The 21,073-nt window shown below is 38.9% G+C and overlaps 1 protein-coding gene across 1 annotated transcript in view; it reads right to left on the bottom strand.

Annotated features, from left to right (window-relative positions):
- IMPG2 (interphotoreceptor matrix proteoglycan 2) overlaps positions 1-21,073 on the bottom strand; it is a 54,949-nt gene that overhangs the window by 11,190 nt on the left and 22,686 nt on the right. Inside the window, exons 6-12 of the mRNA XM_035540425.1 lie at positions 12,894-12,940; positions 12,369-12,460; positions 9,529-9,690; positions 6,534-6,592; positions 4,795-4,812; positions 2,538-2,782; positions 1,894-1,976 (exon numbers count right to left, since the gene is read on the bottom strand). Of these exons, the coding sequence (XP_035396318.1) occupies positions 1,894-1,976; positions 2,538-2,782; positions 4,795-4,812; positions 6,534-6,592; positions 9,529-9,690; positions 12,369-12,460; positions 12,894-12,940 (706 nt within the window). The remainder of the gene's footprint in view (positions 1-1,893; positions 1,977-2,537; positions 2,783-4,794; positions 4,813-6,533; positions 6,593-9,528; positions 9,691-12,368; positions 12,461-12,893; positions 12,941-21,073) is intronic.

The following is a 21,073-nucleotide window of genomic DNA, read 5'->3' as shown; positions in this document are numbered from 1 at the left end:
AAGGCATTCTACCTGTTAGAGCTCAACAGAAATAACAAAAAAATACAGATTTCAAAAGCTACACTTCAATTTTTCTTCATTTTTAAGAGAGCTGTAAAACTCAAAGAAAGGAATTAATGATTAGTTGGTACATCTGCTAGCAATAAGATGGTGAAGTAATGATAGTTCCACATTATGTCATGACCCTGTACGATAATACAAATCCAACTCATTCCCAAATCAACTGCAAAAAATAATAGCAAAACTCTTTCTCACAGGTAATGGTTCTACTTAACAGTATCTACTTGAACCATAAAGGTTTGATGTCTCTGCAAATAACTGACTAATCATTTTGGCCTTCTTTACTGTTTTAGCAGCTTATGATTTTCTTAAATTTATCTGAAATTACTTCCCAAATTATCTGTGTATTGCAGATTGTACACAGCTGTTTTTTGGATGTACTCAGTACTTTGTATATAACCACACTTCTTGACCGAAGACAGAGATGACATTATTATTCATAGGCCATGATTAGAAAAACGTAACATCCAGTATTTTTTCCTGTACATGCTATTCCCTAAAATTGATTTAAAATGGAATAACATTGCAAAGCTATCTCTACTCTAAAATCTTCTTGCCTGTATATGTCCAAGTATCCACAGAAAGAATGTGAAAACAGCAGAATTATTGTACTAGAATAAACATGTGACATTTTAATCCAGTTAGATAGTTCTAGTAAATAGAAAGCCCCTTCCTGAAAGTTAAATTAAATTCCTATTTATCCACATCATGATTAAACCATTTATGGCAAATCTATATGAATTTGCATTTTAGATACTAATGGTTAGTTTTTAAAACTCTGGGAAAACTGGCATGAAATTAAGGATATTATACCTATGACCATTAGAACAGGAATCTTTGGCTTCTGTGAAGTCACTGAGAATTTTGCTTCTATAAAGGTTTTAGAGGTTGGCCTGAAATAAAGCATGTTTTTATTCACAACAGTATCTCATAATGAGCTTCGTGAAAACTTGCCATCAAACTTAGTAGGATCTGGGTTTTGCGGCATGAACTGAGCTCATTTCTTTTTGGAAGGCACATCTGTATTACTCAACAGAGCAGAAACCTACTGGATAAATCCTTAAGCCCAGACAATGCTCCACCATTCAAAAATACTAGCTGTCAGCAGAACTCACTCGATCTAAGCATCACTGGCACCTAACCTGGTATCTCTGCTTGAAGCCCCTTTACATGATACAGAGATGTTCAGGGATACTAACTCTCCTGGCCAATCAAGAGCTTGATGTCCTGGATTGTTCCAGAGCTAATCAGATGAGATAATTATATATTTTTAAAAATAGAATACAATAAACCAGTGGCTATTATTTTTTTCTGTTTTTCCTTTGCTAGCATCAAGGGGATGGACATCTAAAACCTAAACTAAGAACTAAGGGAAAATGAAACAATAACAAAAGGAGCATGTGAAACTTACCCTTTTATCTCTTCTCGCAGGCAGCTTTACTGCTTACATTTATTTATTGCTTTCCAAAGAAAGGCAGTATTGTGGGACAAATATCTTTTAGAGCAATTTACAATCTAAATAAACATTCAAAAAAAAAAAAAACAGACAAAGGAAGCCTAGACACAGCTGGACAGCCAGGAACACAACAATGTGCCATGTAATATACGATGATCACAGAAAAGTGTTGTGCACAGGTAACAAATTATCAGGTGAGAGATTTCACAAGAGGTTTTTTTTCCACTGTATTGTGTGCCTTTCCTGACTATGTATTCTGCAAAATCAATATGATAGAAAAGCTCTGGGTGCTGGCTTTAATTCCATCTTGCTGAATTAAGCTGTTCAAATGCACGCAAAGGACATATCTCAAATTAAAAGGTCAGAATCATACTCACATCAAACTCCGCACGCTCCAACACAACTGGGTGCTCAGTAATCCAGGATGGATCTTCCTGGGTAGGGTGTAGTATTTCTTTCACTGGGAAAATATAAGTACATAGGTTCTAAAGGCTGCAGTAGCAGTGCAAAGAAATTGTTTTAGAACAATTTGTTTAGGCTGAAAAACCCTTCCTCATCTCAGATCTGTGAGACCTTTTCAGCAAGTTTGCCGGAAAGATTTTGTCTCTGGAAACATCCCCAGATCACGCACAGGAATAGAAGAGAAAAGATGGGAACAGGGGAGAGGGACAGCACCACTCCACCAACTATGGTAGGACCTTTGAATATTCAACAATAAGCCAGGTATTTCCTTTGTGCTGCTCAAGGCCAAGGCAGAGCTACTAAGCTGAAGTGCTGAAAGCAATATGCATCATGTGAAACACATTTTCCCTTCTCTTCCTGTTAACTGCTGAAATATTACTGCACACCACAAACCTTGGTGTCAAATGAAAAAAGAGACAAATCTAAAGGATTGAGAATGGGATGCTACTGCTGTTGACTTGACCTGGTTAAAATTAGAGCAAAATCAACTGCAACACCATTGTGTTTGTGATTTCTTTTTAATTATTCAAAGGGCAGATGAATCATAAGTAATACTCACCATTAGTAAGCTGGAGAGAGCTTGGGTCTAAAATCAAGGAAGTGTTTTCAAGCAAGGCATTTTTCTGGAGAATTTCAGCAATATAATCTTGGAAATCGCTGATGGTGTAAACAACTGTTGGATTATCCTCTATGTCCATAAAGGAGTTGTCCTCCACCTTGTTGGAATGAAGGTTAATCAGGTCCCAGGTGGCATTGCTGATGGCTTCTCCATCAAAAGTAACAGCATAGTGCACTTCCACCCCACTTTGGTTTCACAAAGAGAGAGAGAACACACATGAGAGATGCAAGGCTTTCCATGGCAAATGCTATGATTTTTTTCCAAGAACCTGTGTCACTACCCTTTTTTAAATATACAAATACATTGCTTTTAAGGATTCTAGGTAAAAATTAATTAATTATATTACTTTTCACACTTGTGTCTGCCTGCCTGTGTTTTCTCAAGGAAAAGGTTACCAGAACACAACATCTGGCCTGGTCACAGCCCTGTATTTCTACTTCTGAAGGGTAGAAGGACTGCCTGGAGACCAAACTGATGGCTTTCTGTCTGCATTACCCATAGACCCGCCAACATGCAGTGTAAGATCTGAGGTAAGAAAGGAGCCTGGGAAAACAGGCTGTGTATAGTAGCAATATACAGTAGCAAGTGGGAGCCCTGATCACTGTCACTGTGCAGTGTCCATCTGCTTGAAATAATGCCTTTAGCAGCACTCAAATAGTATTTAATACGCCTTATAATTAGAAGCATTTTTCTAGACTCATTTGATCATTTATTCTCTAACAAAGTTTTGTGTCTATGTACAGCTTAGCTTTTTCATATTAACTCTCCTCCATTTTCTCCATGTTCTTCTCCTAATGTCTGGATGTCCTCTTCCACGTGACAGAGTTGGTAGCAACCAGATTTACCATACACTGGGCATAAGCACAAGGGAGTCTTAGAAAATAGAGCATACTTTGGCTGTACACAGGGCACAGCAAGAAATGAAGTAATCTATGAAGTGCTAGGAAAATGTGCTCCAAAGACAGGTTTCCTTCATTCCACAGAGCTGGACTAAAAGTAAAATTGCCAAAGTAATGGCTCAGTTCAGAGAAGGCTCTAACGCCCCAGTGCCAGGTACAACAAAGACATAATCAGCAGACACATGAACTGAAAGCAGGAGCCTGCTGGAGTTTTGCTGCTGGCCCTGTTATTGAAATGAGCCCGCCGTAGGCTCATCATGGGCACTGAGTGTCAGTAGAGGAAATGAAAAAGGACAGCAGCAGCGAAAAGTCATGGCAAAGATGCCATACAGCATGCTAGTCAAAAAGTAACATTTACATTTAACACAACTGTGCTGTCAGTTGTAGTTAATAATTGCTAAGTAATAACAATGACACGCCATCATCTGTCTGGAAAGGGCTATAACATCTGGTATTTGGAACATAACCTCTTTGAATTGCTGCATGCATCTTAGTCTGCAGAAGTGCAGAGTAATAGAGGATCACATTCAGTCACTGTTGCTTGTGAACAGATTTGCTCAATACCTTTCTTTGTTCAGTAACCTTCTAAAATTAAAATGCTCATTCTCTGTAGAACTGTTTGTGGACACTGGCTAGAGCTTTACTGAGAAATATACAAAATAAAATAATACTTCTAGTAATTTAAAGGCCGCAGTTCTTTTTGTTTGTGAAATTCTTCAAATAATATTGAAAGAGGAAAATTTAGGATGCTTAACCTGCATATATCTACCAAAAAACATGTGTTTCTACCAAGTCAAGACTGATGTCTTCTTCTGCTAAGAAATGTTTGTAAAATTACTGCTAAGATGCACAGCAAATCCAGCCTTGAAGGAGCTTAAGCCAATTACCTTTGCTGGATAACTATGGTTTTCTTACTTATTTTAATTTATCTAATAACAATCATATCTATCCAAGATTTTGCTGCTAATTAAAAAGACCTTGAGTCATCATTAAACAATTTTGTTTTCTTCACAGAAGAGACTCCTATACACAAGCTAGCCCAGTAGCTGACTTGTGTTTAGGATGGTTTTCCTCAAGCAGTTTCTTATAAGCAGCATTTAAATAAGCAAATTAGGTTTATTCATAATCAGAACAGATGAGTTACTTGCAGTTGCTGGTAGAACCCCCTCACATAGTATTTATGCTGGATAACTATCTCGCTGTGGAGCCAAAACCACAAATCCCCAAGACAGTCAGTGTCATCCAGCTAAGGTGCTTTTCCATCTGTATTATGACAATGTGTATAAAAATGTCTTTACCTGTCCTCCTCAGGAGAGCTGAATACAGAAACAAAACACAACAGCAAAACCTGTTAAATCAACATCACCATTTCCTTAAAGTCCAGCTTTACCAAATTTGCTTTTGTATTCTACAGGGCACACAAATTTCAAAATCCATACAGCAAAATGTTTATAAGTTGCAAAGCTGATCTGCTGCATAACCAATTGTTCAGCTTTTACTGAACTGACATACTTCCTATTGATCACAAGGAATCAGCAGAGCAGAGCCACTGCACTGTATTGCAAGTAAGGCACTTAAATTGTCATTAGTACCAAGAGAAACAAGGCTCACTAATTCTACCTGAAGGTCAGTTTACAAACACATTTTTTCTCGTGCGCAGCAGAGCACAGAAAGAATCTGGTATTTTGCCAGGAATACCAACATTTTATTTCACTTCTGAAATGAACGGAGGGCTTGCAAATGTATTAGACTGCAAATACTGAGAAGGAAAGTTTTGCTACCTCCCAGGCAGAGCTTCAGCAGGGTTTCCCCACGTCATTACCCCAGTTTGCTGTGGTTCTAGCCAGAAGTGAAAGTAGGAACTGAAAAGCCAAACCTGCCTCAAGGCTCCTGTGAGGGCTGAAGACAGTGTCATTCTGTTTTCCTTGCTGACGCAGGGATAACTTATGTATCTATCAATCAGTCTTATCAGGTCAGGTAATTATTCTCCTACAGCAGGCCACAACAAAGTGGAGTTTATCAATCCATTTGGGCAATTAGCACGGGGAACATTCCTGCCTTGTTGTTTCAAGCATTTCATAATTTGATTTCTGGACCATCCTTTTTTGGTACTTCTGACAACATTGTTGGAACAGTGTCCAACCATAGGGTTCCAACCATAAAACCTTCCTCACTATAACTGCTTTGTTATCCGGAAGTATCCTGGCTCAAATTTATTGGCTGGAATATTTTAAGAAATACAGCTTACAAAGTCCCAATAGAAAGCATTATTTAGACTGACCCATGAAAAGCCTTAATGGATTCTGAAAGTCATATCCAGTCCATTCAAGTCCAATCATAATTTGTGATCTATGCATACCAAAACTCACAGATCAGATGTTTCATGCATAATACACAGGATCCCCCTCTTCCCCCCCCAACCCCCCAAATTAACTTAAAATGTTATTTTGAAGCACAAAATGATTTGAGGGAACTAGTCCTTTAAGCAATATTTATGAGACTGCAGAGAGTTAAAGCTTTTAAAATCATTTATCAAACTTTTATTCACCCACCTTTGCTTTGATCAAAAGGAGAAAAACCTTTATATACCTCAAATGCCAACCAAATTAACAACCAAATTGTCATCCCATTAAGAAGATGAAAAGAGATGAAAATATATCACATTTTTCCAAAAAGATTCCCATGTTCTTCCTTGTTTAATACTAGGACATGTCAACAGTATTGAGGAAGTATCAGATACTGATTTTCAATTAGAAAATGCCTCTTTTAATTTTAGGTCAGAATCTTAAACTGAAGGCAAGTATATCACGTGAGATTCTCTGATGGCTGCCAGGAGCAGAAAAGAGCCAACTACATTTATATACATTTCTATGTTGACGTCTGTACACATGAAGGTATCAGTATGAAAGCACTTTTTCTTTGATTAACACATCCTAGAAACTTCCTTGCACTGATGTTCATCCAAGTGGGGTGCTAGCACATTGCACCTTCAACATGATCAGTTTCAACCACCACATATGCATCAGTATCTTTTTACCTGAATTCCAGGACATGGATGTTTTTGTATCCAGGTAGTCCTTCAAATATCTTTTGGATCTATTTTGAGGGGAAAAACATTATTTGTTAACACAAATTTCCTCCGTCCTCCTCCTTTTAGTGAAAAAAGCAAGAAGTATTTTCAACATTTTCTAAAATTCTAAAAATGCATCTGAGCTGCTATTTCTAATAGAAAAAACATGGTTAAATATTCTGTCTTTAGAGAAGAAGAGTTTTGGTGACATTGCTTCATTATTACAAAAGGAAAAGAGAAAGTATGAAGCACAACATCTAGCATTCCCCAAGAGGTCTATATAAATATTCAAAGGGGGGAAAATTCAAATAGACTCTGCAGAGATCTGTACAACATCTGCAGAGAGCAGATGACATTCTCTCTCTTATTTTCTTATTTATGCAGCATAAACCCTTTTTTGCCCCAAAGGTTTCCATTACTTCCCAAACCTCTTTGGATTAAAACCAATTCAGGAAAAATGCTTCAGACCTTAGCAACCTAAACAAGTGAAGCAGCAACAGCCACCTCAGGAACTGGGGCCTCAGACTCCAAAGATGCCCTAATCCATTACCTAGTACAAAACACGGCCCATCTCCGCTGCCCTAAACATACAGAGGGCTCAGGAGTGACTGGCACTGCTACACAAAAATGAAGACCGGGGGCAGCAAAATGGTAGTATGTCCAGGCCCAATTCAACAGCCAACTGTGTTGACAAAAACAAGAAATAGAATACTGTAGGTTCATGTCAGTTTGGTATTTTTCCTCCCAAAAGATCCTTGCCAGTTGAAGATTATTTTTTACTCCTCAAATTCCCCTTCTCCTCTCCAGTCTCCCTATTTTTAAACCGTCTCTGGTGAGACTTAAACAATCTGAGTGCTGCCGACCTTTTTTTCTTTTTTTTTTCTTTTTCTTTTTTATTTTTAAGAGTTTCTTTATCCAAGCAGAGAGAAAACCAGGCAAGGGATCAAAGGAGTGGAACATCCATGTGCCAGGTGGACTCGGTCCCATCTGACATTTCTTCCACACACACACTCTATGGCATTGCTACTTGGCCACACAACTAGGAAAATTAAGACGTCTAGCCTACACTAGCAACTTGTGACAGTTGTGGTGATGCTTTTTGGCTCCATTGAAGAGTACATCTCTTTCCCAGCTGGCCCAGGATCTGGCACAGGGTTAGCACCAGTTAAAGGGATTCAACAGAGAACCCCAACTAAATGGGACGAAGAAGGAAGCAAAGCTAGAAAATAGGTGACCCTACCATTTGGCACCCTAGATGCTTCTCCCAAGAGAAAGGAAAGACAAACTCTCTGCCCCAAGAAAATGATGGTTATAAGACTACCATGATAAATATAAAGTAAAATAAAATAAATAAATGGGAACAATAGGGAGAGGAAAGACAGGAGACAGCAGCATGACTGTATTTTGAGCACTTATTGTATGTCGGCGGGGTCAGTAATTTTATTTGTAGCATAGAAATTAAAACATTCAATTTAATTCAGATTAAGGTAACTTGAAATGAAGATTTAATAAATCATGCATATATGCATATATATAGATGTGCTTATTTATATACAGATATATGCAGATGTAATTTTTCTTTGAAGTTGGTGCCTAACAGTCTCAACCATAGTTCATTCCCACTGACTCCAGTGGGATTAAAGGATGTGCTTAAGAATTTTTCTGAAGTTGGAGGGTTTTAAAATGTACTCATATGCACTGCTGATTCTGGACATAAATGATGATCGAGAATTGTCTTAGCAGCCTAGATTTCAAAGAGTATCTCACTGCAGTACGCAGTGATTCTTTCAACGAAATGCTGCTCCTGAGTGGAAATAATGGACAAGTTCTGTTGTTTATGACATCCCCACCTATCACCTACTCTGCACAGACAGATTCTCTTGCTTGAAGCTGGAGTTTCTTCTACAATCGGAAATCTGGATGCTGTGTAACCACTGAGATTTCCTAAATCCCGCTGAAGTGCTCAGCTCCTGCAGGAAACCCAGACCCTGCCCACACGAGCAGATGCTGACAGACCTGAATGCCTTCTGCCTGCCCTTCACACGATGCTATGCTGTACCTGACCTGCCAGAGCTGCCTTCCAGCACTGCCCCAGCTTAGACTGATGGTTCTGAACTGCTGCTGATTCACGTCCTGCCTTTTTGGAGAGTGTGGGCAGCCTGGCTTGCCAAGACCTTCAAATAATCTTTTTCACTCCCCGGTTTCAAACCAACAACATTTTGGAAGAATTCAAAGCTGAACAACAAGATGAAAAAGCTCTGAAAAAAACTCTAGGCAGACTGGTCACTAGAGAGATGTTAAATACATCTTTAAAATTAAAGAGTTTTAAGACCCAGAACTTTAAGAACTGATGGAGTTACACCAAAAGACAAACAAGAATCTTGTCACTTCTTTGTGACTTTAAAACCTCTAATGCCATAACACTGACAGGGAGAGAGACTTAAAAGTTTTGAAAGGATGGTAAGTCCAAAGGTAGCCCTGGTAAAAACAAGTCTTTAAAAGAACAAAAAGAAGAGCAATTTTCTTTCGTTTATTAATAACACCTGGCTTAGTTTTTTTTTGCTAACATAAGGCAAAATAAATAAGAGCAAAAAGGGGCAGGAGCAGGCAAAGCGCCTCAGAAAGGTCCCTTCTTGGAGTAACTATGCAGGAGTTGAGCACTATTTTCTGATCTCCCCAAAAACATATGTCTACCTCTGCAAAAACTGATAGCAGGCTATTTCATAAGAAACACAGTAAGAAAACTGGAGTCACTGTTTGGCAACTAGTATGTTGCACACAGCTCCACTGTCTCAAAAAGGCAGCATGTCAAACAAAAGAGGATATTCTCACAGTGAATATTTTCCAGCCTGCCTCAGGCAACAAAATCCCTAAGCTGGTTCTGCAGAGCAGTCCTGCTACAGGTGCTACTATTGCTTTGCAGAGAGAGCAAAAAGAAAGAGACATCGGGGAGGTAAGTCACCTGAGAAACAAATTGCTCAGAGAGCAGCTGATGCTTCACAGTGTCTGGGTCACTCAGCTCCTCGCTGTACTTTTCTCCAACGATCACAATGCTGAACTCAATCATCTGCTCAGTTACAGGTCTCATGAGATTCTCATCCTCCTTCTTTATCTCATTATTGATCTGGAAGGAAAGGAGAGAAGGGAGAAAATAAGAGGTGATTTAGTGACTTTTTTCCTCTGAGTGTTTTTTTTTTTTCCTGAAGAAATAAATCCACTTTACTCACTGCAGACCAGATTCCTACCTATCCTGGATTTACTCTAAGTAAAAAGCATCCCCAGGTATATTTGCATGTAGATATAGTCCTGTCAGCAGTCAGCACACTCCATTACTCAGCCAGGGTCCAAACATCCTCTTTTAAGTGGGCCAGAAACTTCTCCAGCCACTGCAGACCTGGAGGTTTCTCTGGCCCACGATGTGGCAAAAACCCTGAGCTCCCTCCATAAATGCTATAAGGACAGCAACACATCATGGCATGACTGGTGGGCCAAACAGATGGCATGATAAATTTATTTAATGATGTGGAAACTGCAGTCCAAAGCACAGCATGCTTACTTGAGTCACCAGCACACCTTTTGCCTTATGCTGTAATGGAGTGCTCAGGAAGCCTCAGGGACAGAGATGACAACTAATGAGACAATCTAGTGAGCAAGACAATTTTATAGTATTCTCGTATTGCTGTTAGTTCTGTTTTCCCTTTGCACATCTTTGCTCTCTAGTGCACGGTTATCTAGTTGAATGGAGTTACAAACAGAAAACCAGCTGGGTGGGACATTTATAAGGCAATTTAAAGTGCAAATGTGGATACACCAACAGGTCACCTGTGCCTAATCAGCAGTGGGCTGACTTACCCAAAATGTACCCATTTATCACAAGGTTCCTGTTTACTATCCTACTTGGAAGACGAGTTACCTTTGCAAAGTTCTACATTCCACGTGTCCAGGGTGTACAAACACCCTGGGATGTTCAGCTTCGGGAACTACCACGGCTGCTGCAAGCAGCAGTGAATTCCAGTCCAATTTTCATCTAACTTCAATCAGTGAGCAACATAGGAAGAGCACTTCCTGCTTAGTTCCCTGGCATTTTACAACCAGGATACTATTTTTTTGTGGTATACTGAAAGGCAAGAAAAAACAGATCTTGTTTCATGCCTTTATTCTAGAACAAAAATTTGGAATTTGTGATTTGAGGGGGAAGGCTGGTGTAAGTTAACAAGAATGTCTTTGGCTATTTACATGCAACTGTTGCTTTTTCCCTATTAAAAAGGAAAAAAATGAGCCAGCAAAACACACTTTTTCAGCAAAACTGCGGCCCGTATTATGTATGGAGCACAAAATGGAGCTCCACAAAGTTTAGCTGCTACCTGTGAGCAACTTGTATACAATTTAGGGCCCCTCCAAAATTTTTTTTTTTACATAATTCTCTTCTTCCCCACACCCTTTTTTGACTAAACAACTTTGTTAAGAACCAGAATGATTAGCACCCTGCTTAAAGCTAGTTACTATTTGGCAAATATTTAATTAGCTTGCATGTATCTGCTGCTCCTACATGATTGTTTGCAACTCCACGTTGTTTGAATCATTTATCAGTCCCCCAGAAACAAAAGTCCAGTCAACATGTGAATGCAGAAGATGAGCTTTGCTCACTCTTGGTCTTGTAACCTGCAGTGCATTTTGGCTGTTCAGAGCAATGATGAGGTGTGAGGTAACTGTAGAGAGTGAAAACACTGTAGGCAGCAGCAATCAAATTCTGGATTCTTTCTGATTTACTGAGTGGTCTTATTCTCTGCTCAGGCAGTTCTGTTTCAAAAAAGAATAATGGTGTACATGGGACCAAACCACACGTTTGTGGTACATAAATATAAAATCAGACCCTGGACTTGAGTCAGAAGCTGTCTGCCTATTTCATACTCAGTGTTTATTCCTGGAATCACAATATCAGATCTCAGCAGTCAGCTGTGAAAGCTCTAGAAAAAAGCACAGAGTTTGGCCCAGCTTCGTGTCATGGCCGTGCTAGGTTACAGAACAGTGCACAGTTAAACTCAGTACCATAAATCAGTTTCTACTTATATGCAGCATGTGCAATTTTGTAAGCTTATCAGTAAATCCAATGAGAGTTTCACACTTACATAAAAACAAGTGCCAGCTGATGCATACTACCCATTTTGCAAAATTTTCTTCAGGGGGCATGTAGACTGACAAGTACCGCAGTTGGAATCTAGAGTTTGGGCTTAAATTTTAATCCAGAGGAGCTGTCTCCTGGAAGCAAATGCTTCCCTGGGACCTATTTGGTGGTCAGCACTTTTAAAAGCCAGCTCGCTTTTACAGAGACATTTCAAGTACTTGCTCTAGGCTTCCCTGTGTTAGAGTTTTGTTTTAGATATCAAGGTGAGGGTGACTGTAAGACAATAAATAAAAATTCATCCATGTCAGCAGGGGAAAAGAAGCAGGAAATCAGGAGGAATCTTCAAGGCTATTCAGGCTACCTCTGCTACCTTAGGCAACTGTACCACTCGGACCCTTCAAACACTAGGACAGCAATTTGAAGTGCATTGTGTTTCCACAGGAATAATAACACTTCACATTCTTCGTGGAGCTTTGAAAAGCCCTAGACATTCACTGTCTAGTCCTACGTCACTATCAAAATCTTCACTTGATAGCTCAACTGATTTGTTCTCTCTTGCTGAGGGGGAAGCTACACGGCAAAGCCACTGCAAATGAAAGAACACCTACCCAGGAAATTATTTAAAAGTTTCTAAGGTTCATGCCCTGCTTTTATGAAATCTTAATAAAAACACTCACAGTTGTGTCTGCATCTTCAGTTTCATGGAGGGTACCACCTGCAGGACTCTCAACGGAGACCTCATGAGGGGGAGGAACATTGGCAGCTGCATCTGAGTTTGCAAGAGAGCAGTATTATTATTTTTTCTCATGTACATGTAGATACACACGTGTTCAGCAAGTGTAAACTAACAGTAACGCTTGATTCTTATTCCCATCATCATGACAGAAATACCACAGAAAACACCCAAAGAGCCTCAGAAAAAGCATCAAATATACTAGTCAGAATTAAATGCTAATGTTCTAAGAGGATGTATTCTGGGGAACAAGAAGTAAGCGCAGTAAAAATTGCACAGAAGTAATTTCTCAAGTAGGATTTTCGATTCATTTCATCACAAAATAACAGCAACATATAACCTGATCACCAGATCACAAACAGTATTATTTCGAGATGGAAGAATTCACAACTCTTTCTCAAATCCACAAGCCATCAGGTTGTTCCATTTTCAAGTAATTGGTCTTGACATAATTTAGATGAAAACTGACCTCTCAGTGTGGTAACATCAGCATCCGAAGCTGGAGTTGGAGTCCCACTCCTGTTAAATAAAAGTAAAACCAAAAATTGAAGTTGGACATGGTGAGATAGATCCATTAGTTTTTTATTTCCCTGTGATTCTGCTGTAACACCAAAAAGCATGTTTGCAGAAGAAGTTTCTCATGGTACTACTTTGCTGATAACTTCATAAAAATTAGGCTTTTCAATATTTTAGCTATCTTTTGCAACTCAGATACCAGGTCATGTGCATCTCTGGGGATGCAAACTTCCCTTCATTCCAAGTGACCTGGAGTCCCCTCTAAAAAAAAAAAATTCTTTTGGCCTTCTAGTTGTTCTGTAAATGAAGCAAATGCAAAGACCACTGAGATAAAGCAAAAAGATACCTGTAATGCTCTATAACTCCCCCAGTTTTAAAAGTAGCCTACAGTACCCCAAAACATCCTACCTGTACTGAAATCACTGCAAGAAGGGTCCATCATGACTTTTACCCTGCTTATTTGGAAAACTTCAAAAGCATCAGTTTCCAATTATTATTGTCCAATTACTACATTCACACACATACAAAACAATGCCAGGCCAAATATGACAAAGAAAAACATTTCAAATAAAAATCAGATGAAGACTGTCAGCTTGAGGAAAAACCAACAGCTCTGACATGGCTCTAACAGTAAACCCAAGCACCTTGAAGCCAATTCTGTGAGCCCTGAGTCAAGTTACCAAGAACAGGAGACACACTCTCGAGTCTTTCCTGAACGAAGAAAAAAATATTTTTCAGGTTTGTTATATTTTCAATATATACAGCCCAATTCATGAGATTGGAAACTTAAGTGCTGCAGAGAAATTGAACACTAAATTCAGAACTCCAAACATCATTGAAGCTCACTGCATTGAGACATTTCTCCCATTTCTACAGGAACTCTTTTTGTTATTTGTAGACGTACTATAAAATAAACATCGCAGCAAGAAGTCTTCTCTGTAATGTATGCAAGTACTTATACTATCTGAGCCATGCTTTCCTAGCCTTGCCAGGTTTTTGAATCACATACTAGATTACTGATCTTGCTGTCTGCCCTCAAACAAAACTCAAACCAAAACTGATGGGTATTTTGCCTCCTTCAGGATTTATAATGAGTCTCTGTATAACTCTAAAAAACAAAGGGTTCCAGCGCCAGCCAGCCAAACACATCCAAAGTTAGATACTGAGATACCTGGACATAAGTGTATGACAAAACATGACAGTGAATTCACATCTCAAATTTTGTTTCTCCCCCCACCTCTCTCAGACATGCAACACTTAACAATAAACAGATTTAAGATCAATCTTGTGATTTTTCTATTTAAACCAAGAAACTTGGTTTCCCATCCTTTCCCAGGAGGCATAGGCTACTCTTGCACATAATGACTACCAATGCCAAACTACAGCAAGTTCAGAGAATATTAAACTGTCAGGGTGAGATCTACATAACAATAAGAAAATATTAATAAAAAAAATAAAATAAATAATCTCCAGGTGAACACAGCAGAAAATACTGATTCAAGAGTTTAAACGGTACCTTCATATATTTTCTTAAACAACGAAAGCCTACGAGCTCCATGCAGGCTTTGCAATGGCCAGTTATTTGTGTCTGCTTCCATCTCGTGGACAGTGTTACCTGTTTTCATCCAGGCACAAGGTAACTCCCTACCAATTCTTTGACAACCTCACAAAATCTTGGAGTGATTCCCAAGAGTGGTAAGGCAAATTTTACTAGAAAGCAAGCATAATTCAGGCAACATACTCTCTTTGCTGTTGACATCACAGGTACAGTCACAAGTATCTCATTCAGAAAACATCAGTTTCTTTCTGCTAACAACAAATAATCAGTAAAAGGATTTAGATTTTCTTAAGAATGCTGATTTTATTTTAGAGTTTCCTTATTTATTTATCATATTAGAACCAGAATCAAAACTATTACTTAATTTTCTTTGGTCAGCTGAAATATTTTCCAATTCAACTCACTTAGTTCTAAAGGACATACCACTCTTATAAATTACAATAGGTTTTAGATTACATCTCTACCAGTTTTACATATTTTACAGCATCAGTAACTAAAGCATTTTTGTGAATCATATTTAATGATGATACGTTCAGAAATAAATATGACACTGCTTTTCAGAAGAGGTGAAACACTGGGAATTCACTTAACACACTCTTAATGTAACTAAGGTCACATAATAGAAACTCAACAAAAGCAAAGTGATGTGCAATGAAACAACTCTGTTACAAGACTTGTAATAGTCTGATCCACTGAAGGGCTCGAAGTTATATAAGCACATCAGCTAAGGCTTGTATCAACCCCCATTTCTTCAGAAATGGACAGACAGAAACCTGACTTGCTGTGGCAGAACTAATCAGGTTCTGAGCTCAGCCTGAGGCTCACTGGACTCAGTTCGGCTGCCCACATATTGGTCAGTGCCTTGTACAATTCATGGGGCCTCCAGGTTCTCCTGACCTGACCCAGAAGGCACAGTCGCCCCCAGATCCCACCATGTTATACCTGTCAGATATCTGCAAGGCACGTGCTGTCTCAGAGAGACTTGAATGGCTATTTAATCCAACTGAGCACCTAACTTCATGCAGGGTTAGGCCTGGCTAAGGGCCAAATGCCCACTCAGCCATTCTCTCACTCCCCCTCCTCACCAAGACTGAGGGAGAAACTAAGATGAGAAAGCTCACGGGTTGAGATAAAGACAGGAAGACCATTTACCAATTGTCAGTACAAGCAAAACAGACTTGGTTTTGGGAAAAGTAAGTCATCTTAATGCTAATTACAATAGATCTGGGTAGTGAGGAACAGACAAACATTAAAACGACACTTTTCCATGGGGAGGCACGGGGCAGCCCTGGCCTTGCCTCACACAGGAGCCCCACAGCCCCTTGCCACCACCTGGTATAATTTCACCTGCCCATGTACTGCAAGATCAATTTTAACAAAGTTGTTTTTTCAGGTAAACAATTTCAAAGTCAGCAAGAAAAAACAGGGAGAATGCTATGGTATAAACCACACTTTTGAAAGAAGAAATTTGTAAATGGAAAAGCCTAAAAGTAGTTTTCTAGAGTGGAGTACTACTTCTTGAGTACATAACTATTTTTAAATATATTATAACACAATTTTCCAATTTTCAACGGTCCCAGAGCACTCTCCCAGTCACTGACTGGAATGAGAGAGGCTCATTAGGAAAACCAGGCTACTTCAGTGCACCCAGCAGCAAAGCTCAGGCAGGTGAACATGTTGGTTGGCCACACCGACTTGTGCACTGGGTTAGCCATGGGCTGGGAACCACCAACAAAGCTGGGCCATTTGGCAACTGTGAAAGTGATAAAAATCCAGGGAGGAATACAGCTTTTGTCATTCAGAGCGTAGCAAAGCCATCACCTGAAGCAGTAGGACACCACGTGCTTTGTCAGCAAAGAATACATTCTTACTGAGCTTCTAAATACAGGCCTCCAAAGCCTAGTCATTTTTTGACAAAATTCTGCCTCATAACAGGCTGAAAATTAAAAGCCAAGGGCTTAAATAAAGCCTCACAAAACACTAATCAATCTAATCAAGTGAGACCAGTCAAGAACTGAATTTGGTCACGTTAACAGTTACCACTTTCTTCTCACAAGGATAAAAATACTGTTTTAAGAAACCATGCTATAACAAGTCTCACTTTATGCACAAATTTGTTTTTTTCTTTTTTCCTCTTCTTCCTCTTAGTATTTTAATGTTTCAGATTAATTTATCTCCTCAAAAATGGCACTAATCCTAGTTATCTGTGAGGAAGCCACTCAAAATACTTATGACAACACACATATTGATCCCCAGGCTTTACTTTTGGTCATACTTAAAACAAGCAAGCCACACCAGGTGACGAATTATATTCCAGCAAAAGCTTATGGTGAATTTGAGAGAAATAGGTATGAAATGTAATTTCTATAGTCCTACCTGCATAACTGTTGCTCTGGACCACCTTGGCTGAGCAGTAAGCAAAATAAAAGTATATACATATAACTACAGAGAGGCAGGAGGGAATATGCACAAGCAGATGTCTAAGCAGCAAAATGCACAACACCTCACTACATTTTGTTGGCAGAAATGACTAGTTTCAGATCACACAGGTGTGCTAGACACCTGGATCTAGGCAAATTTAGGGCATGGCTCATAAGGGTCTCAAGCTGATCTAAGCAAATGGTGCTTATGGATAGCCCATACATTTCAGTACAGCAAGTACAGCTTTGAGATACAGTCTATACTGCCCCTTTTCAAATCCCCTTGCAAGTGCTTTTTCATGACATCAGTCACATCACGGAAAGACTCAGGAGGTTCCAAGTCCACCAAAGCAGATAGAGTCTCATTGACCGACAGGCAATTGAAGAGCCTAAATAAGTCCTTATATGCAGCCACGTCATGTTATTAAGGACAAGCACCACTCTGGACCTGTCAAATGGTGCATCAGCAATACCATTCCTCCTCATGATTTTTTTTTAAGTGCATTAGTTATATCTTTCTCTGCATTTTTCTCTATATTTTTCCTCCAGGCTTAACTATCACCTCAACTCCACTGCTGAAGAATGTACCATCTTCAGATCTGTACTACAGGTTACAAATATTCATCAGCTTATTTAACAATTTGAATGTCCTAAAGTCTAATTTGCTATGTCAAGCATTTAATTTTCTTAAACATTATTATTTCAATGCTCATATTGAAAAGCCTTGCTCAAAGAAGGGAAAAAATAACTTTATGGTCTGATTTTCTTCTTTTTAATCACAGGTCCTTGAACTAAGTAAGTATGCAGCTTCAGAAGTATTTTTATCCAAGTATGGAATGGATGACTGAGCCTTGTATTTATATTCCTTTTCTTTTAAATTCTACATGTGCTTAATTTTTATTTAGGTTGTTCTTTAATTTTTACCTCTTTTGTTTTTAATTAAAGCAGAATAAATCTTTCATATTGCTATCTGACAGTAGAGAGCACAAAAGAAAATACACAACTAAAAAGGAGCAGCCTGGAAATCTTCACATAAGGTAAAGCTGTGCAGATGCTCAAAAACTGTTGAAACAAGCAATATTGTTGCCAAGTCCAAATGCAGGCAGAAAAGGAGTTCAAGTATGTTTCTACCCCACTGAAGGCAGCTGAAATAATTCCAGCAAGACCAACACTTTTCTTTCATGGAGCCCATTTAGAGGAAAAGGTTCAAAATTTGAGTTGATATGCCATCAACCATTGCTGCTACCGCCGATGAAGTACGGATCCTAAATTTGCCAATGTATTTCACATCAGACAACACAGACAGAAAGGAGGAGGTCTGGACATAATTTATCATGCCTAATTTCACTAAGTCCACAATCAGCAAGTACCCCTCAGAAACGACAAATGTTTCTATTTATTTCATTTTATTTGACATTAATAGCCACTTCTGAGGAACTGAAAAATAGCACATTATTATATTCAACCTTTCCAAATACCCCATACTCCTTGTATTTTCTTCCTTATGTTATTATTCATACAGCATTCACGAAACATTCTGACATAAAAGGTATGGTTTTCTACTGCAGCTTTTTTGTGCTACTCCTTTGCCTTCAGTTGATCCTCAAGATCTGGCTTTTGACTTTGCATGAATGAGACAGGATGACTCATGTGGCATCATTTCAGATGTCATGTTGCATCCTCCAATATTAACACAACAAAATCCATTATGCAAAGTCACAGTGGCCTAATGAATAAAGAAATATTAAAAGCCTTTAGCTGATGCAGTGCTCCCACATTTCTGACCTAGGCAAGACTCCACAATTTCCATTGGGCTGCTCTATACAAATCTAGATTGTGTCCCATATGTTACTTTTCCTTTGAGGTTTTCTCCTCCCAATACTTAGTTTAATCCCTCAACTCCTTAAAAGGCCAGGCTAGCTGAGCGTTTAACCTACGTGAATGCAAGTGCAAGTCTTACAGGAACAAACTCCCATCCTGCTGTTACGTAATTCTCAGTAATGCCGGATTGTGAGTTATTCTGGGAAGTAAACCACACGAGTACAAGACACCTTCCTGTAGGCTACACTAGAACTATCTTAGCATTTAGCTAGCTGAAACCAGCTTTCTACACCTAGATAGGGGCACAACACTGACAGCATGGTAGGATATTATCAGATATATTAAATTATTTAAGTCACATCTTCAATTCTACAGTTGCTTATAGCTTTCAGCACAGTTACACTTTGATCTAGAAAGGCAGTGTAGTTAAAATGACCAATAGATTTAAGGCTCTGTCTTCAGTTCCAGATCAGCTCTAAATTAAGGAAATGAAACCCAAGTTCTTTCACAGAAAAAAAAATGGTCAAAGCTCATAAAAAATATGAAATATAGGCTTAGGGCTAGGTGTACAAACTAGTACTTGCTTCTATGCAGTAACTCAAAAAAATGGAGTTCACCAGAGGACCTATGTTACTCTCCTGCTTTAGGCATCCTCCGGAAGCCTGTTGTCCCTGGCAATGTGCAAGCCTCACCTGAGCATTTCATCTAGATACTGAAAGCTAGTTAGGATAGTCCCTCCATCCCTTGATACCAGGTCAATTTCCCATTCTGACAGATGTCACAGCCAGGTGGTGAGACAGCCACTTTCAATTCACTGCCCTGCCCTGCACACATCTGCAGGACAAGTTTCTCTGCACAGGTAGGTCAGCCCCCAGCCTCAGTGAGATCTGCTGGAGAAAAGCCTGTGGGCAGGTCATCACTGCACTGCCCAGGAAACAGCAGGACTGCACTCACATTTCTTCCTGTGCAGGAGGGACTTGATGCTAGACTTCCCTCACCATGCTTTAAAGACTGGGTGATCCTGGGTTGCAAACTTACTCTGATTTCTTACAGGAAAAAATTAAAAAAGGCCTTCAGTTTATTCTGATGTGTACTGGGAGGTCTAGCATATTTTTGCAGGCAGTAGTAATGTTGGCTGGTGACAATGCTGAGATGACTCCTTCACTCCTCTTGATGGAGGATATCTGAGGTATCTTATACTCATGGCAGCCAATAATGGCTTCTTTTTTGCATGACCCTGACTTACAAACTTAAAAATCTTAAACCTTGTGGTGCAGAAGCATCCAGAATGCTCTTAGAATTATATATAAATAATGTTGTCAAGCTAAATTATACAAATTTCTTTCATATACTCCATTATCCAGAGGAAATCTACGTGTTTCTAACTCACCGTTCTAGTCCTTTATCACTCTGTGATATAAAACTACCATATACAAACACAAGTCAAACAAAAATTTTGACAGGAAAAAGATACAGCAAAGCTAAAGTTTAAATTGACAATGATAACAAAGATCCCATCATAAAGCTATGAACAACCTGAAGTAATATATGTTTGGATAAAAGCAGTATTTTTGAGAGAGAAGCAATATAGCTCCGCGATTAATTGATTTGGGTAAAACTTGCCAATTGTTTGCTGGAGCCCCTTTAACGTCTGTCACAAGGCACTCGATGGATGGCTTTTATATGAGTGCAGCATTAATCACTCCAATCCACCTTTCAATCAAATGTTGGTCTTTTTACATGGTTAGGATGTTTAGCCCAGTGCATGTAGTGACTCTAGATAAATTCGTGATGACTAATTCGTCTCATATAGCTCTACATTTACTAGTTTTCCTGAACAATCACAATGAGGGATATAGTGGCTTTTCAAATTCAAATTTCTTCTTCTTTTTTTTTTTTTTCCAGAGCCTCCAATATTCAAACTGAGATAAATGCAACTCTGAAATCAAATTTGCTGATAAATAAGATGTAGTTCCATTCACTTAAGAAGCCAATCTAGAGAACAACTGATGCTAATGGGAAAGAAATTGTCCCATTAAGTTTACAAGAACAAGATTTTTATTTTTGTTGTTGCTATTTTCTCTTTGAAAATAAAAGCATATAAAAGTTTGGTCAATGTTACATTCTCAACAGAAGAAGTTCTGTACAGATTTACACTACTCAACTGACCAGTGGGCTTAGGGGAGTCCTTACATCAGAGAAGAGTTCAGCTCAATAGAACAGAGAAAAAAGAATATTTTAGGCATTGCTTTTGCCTTTACATCTTATGTTATTAATTTTAATTTATAATATTGCAGTTAAAAAAATCATTATAAGAATAATTACTTTGGGATG

Source organism: Cygnus atratus, chromosome 1, assembly GCF_013377495.2.
Source record: "Cygnus atratus isolate AKBS03 ecotype Queensland, Australia chromosome 1, CAtr_DNAZoo_HiC_assembly, whole genome shotgun sequence".
Classification (NCBI taxonomy): domain Eukaryota; kingdom Metazoa; phylum Chordata; class Aves; order Anseriformes; family Anatidae; genus Cygnus; species Cygnus atratus.
Note: the sequence above shows the minus strand (reverse complement) of the source record. Positions and strands in the feature narration are given on the sequence as shown.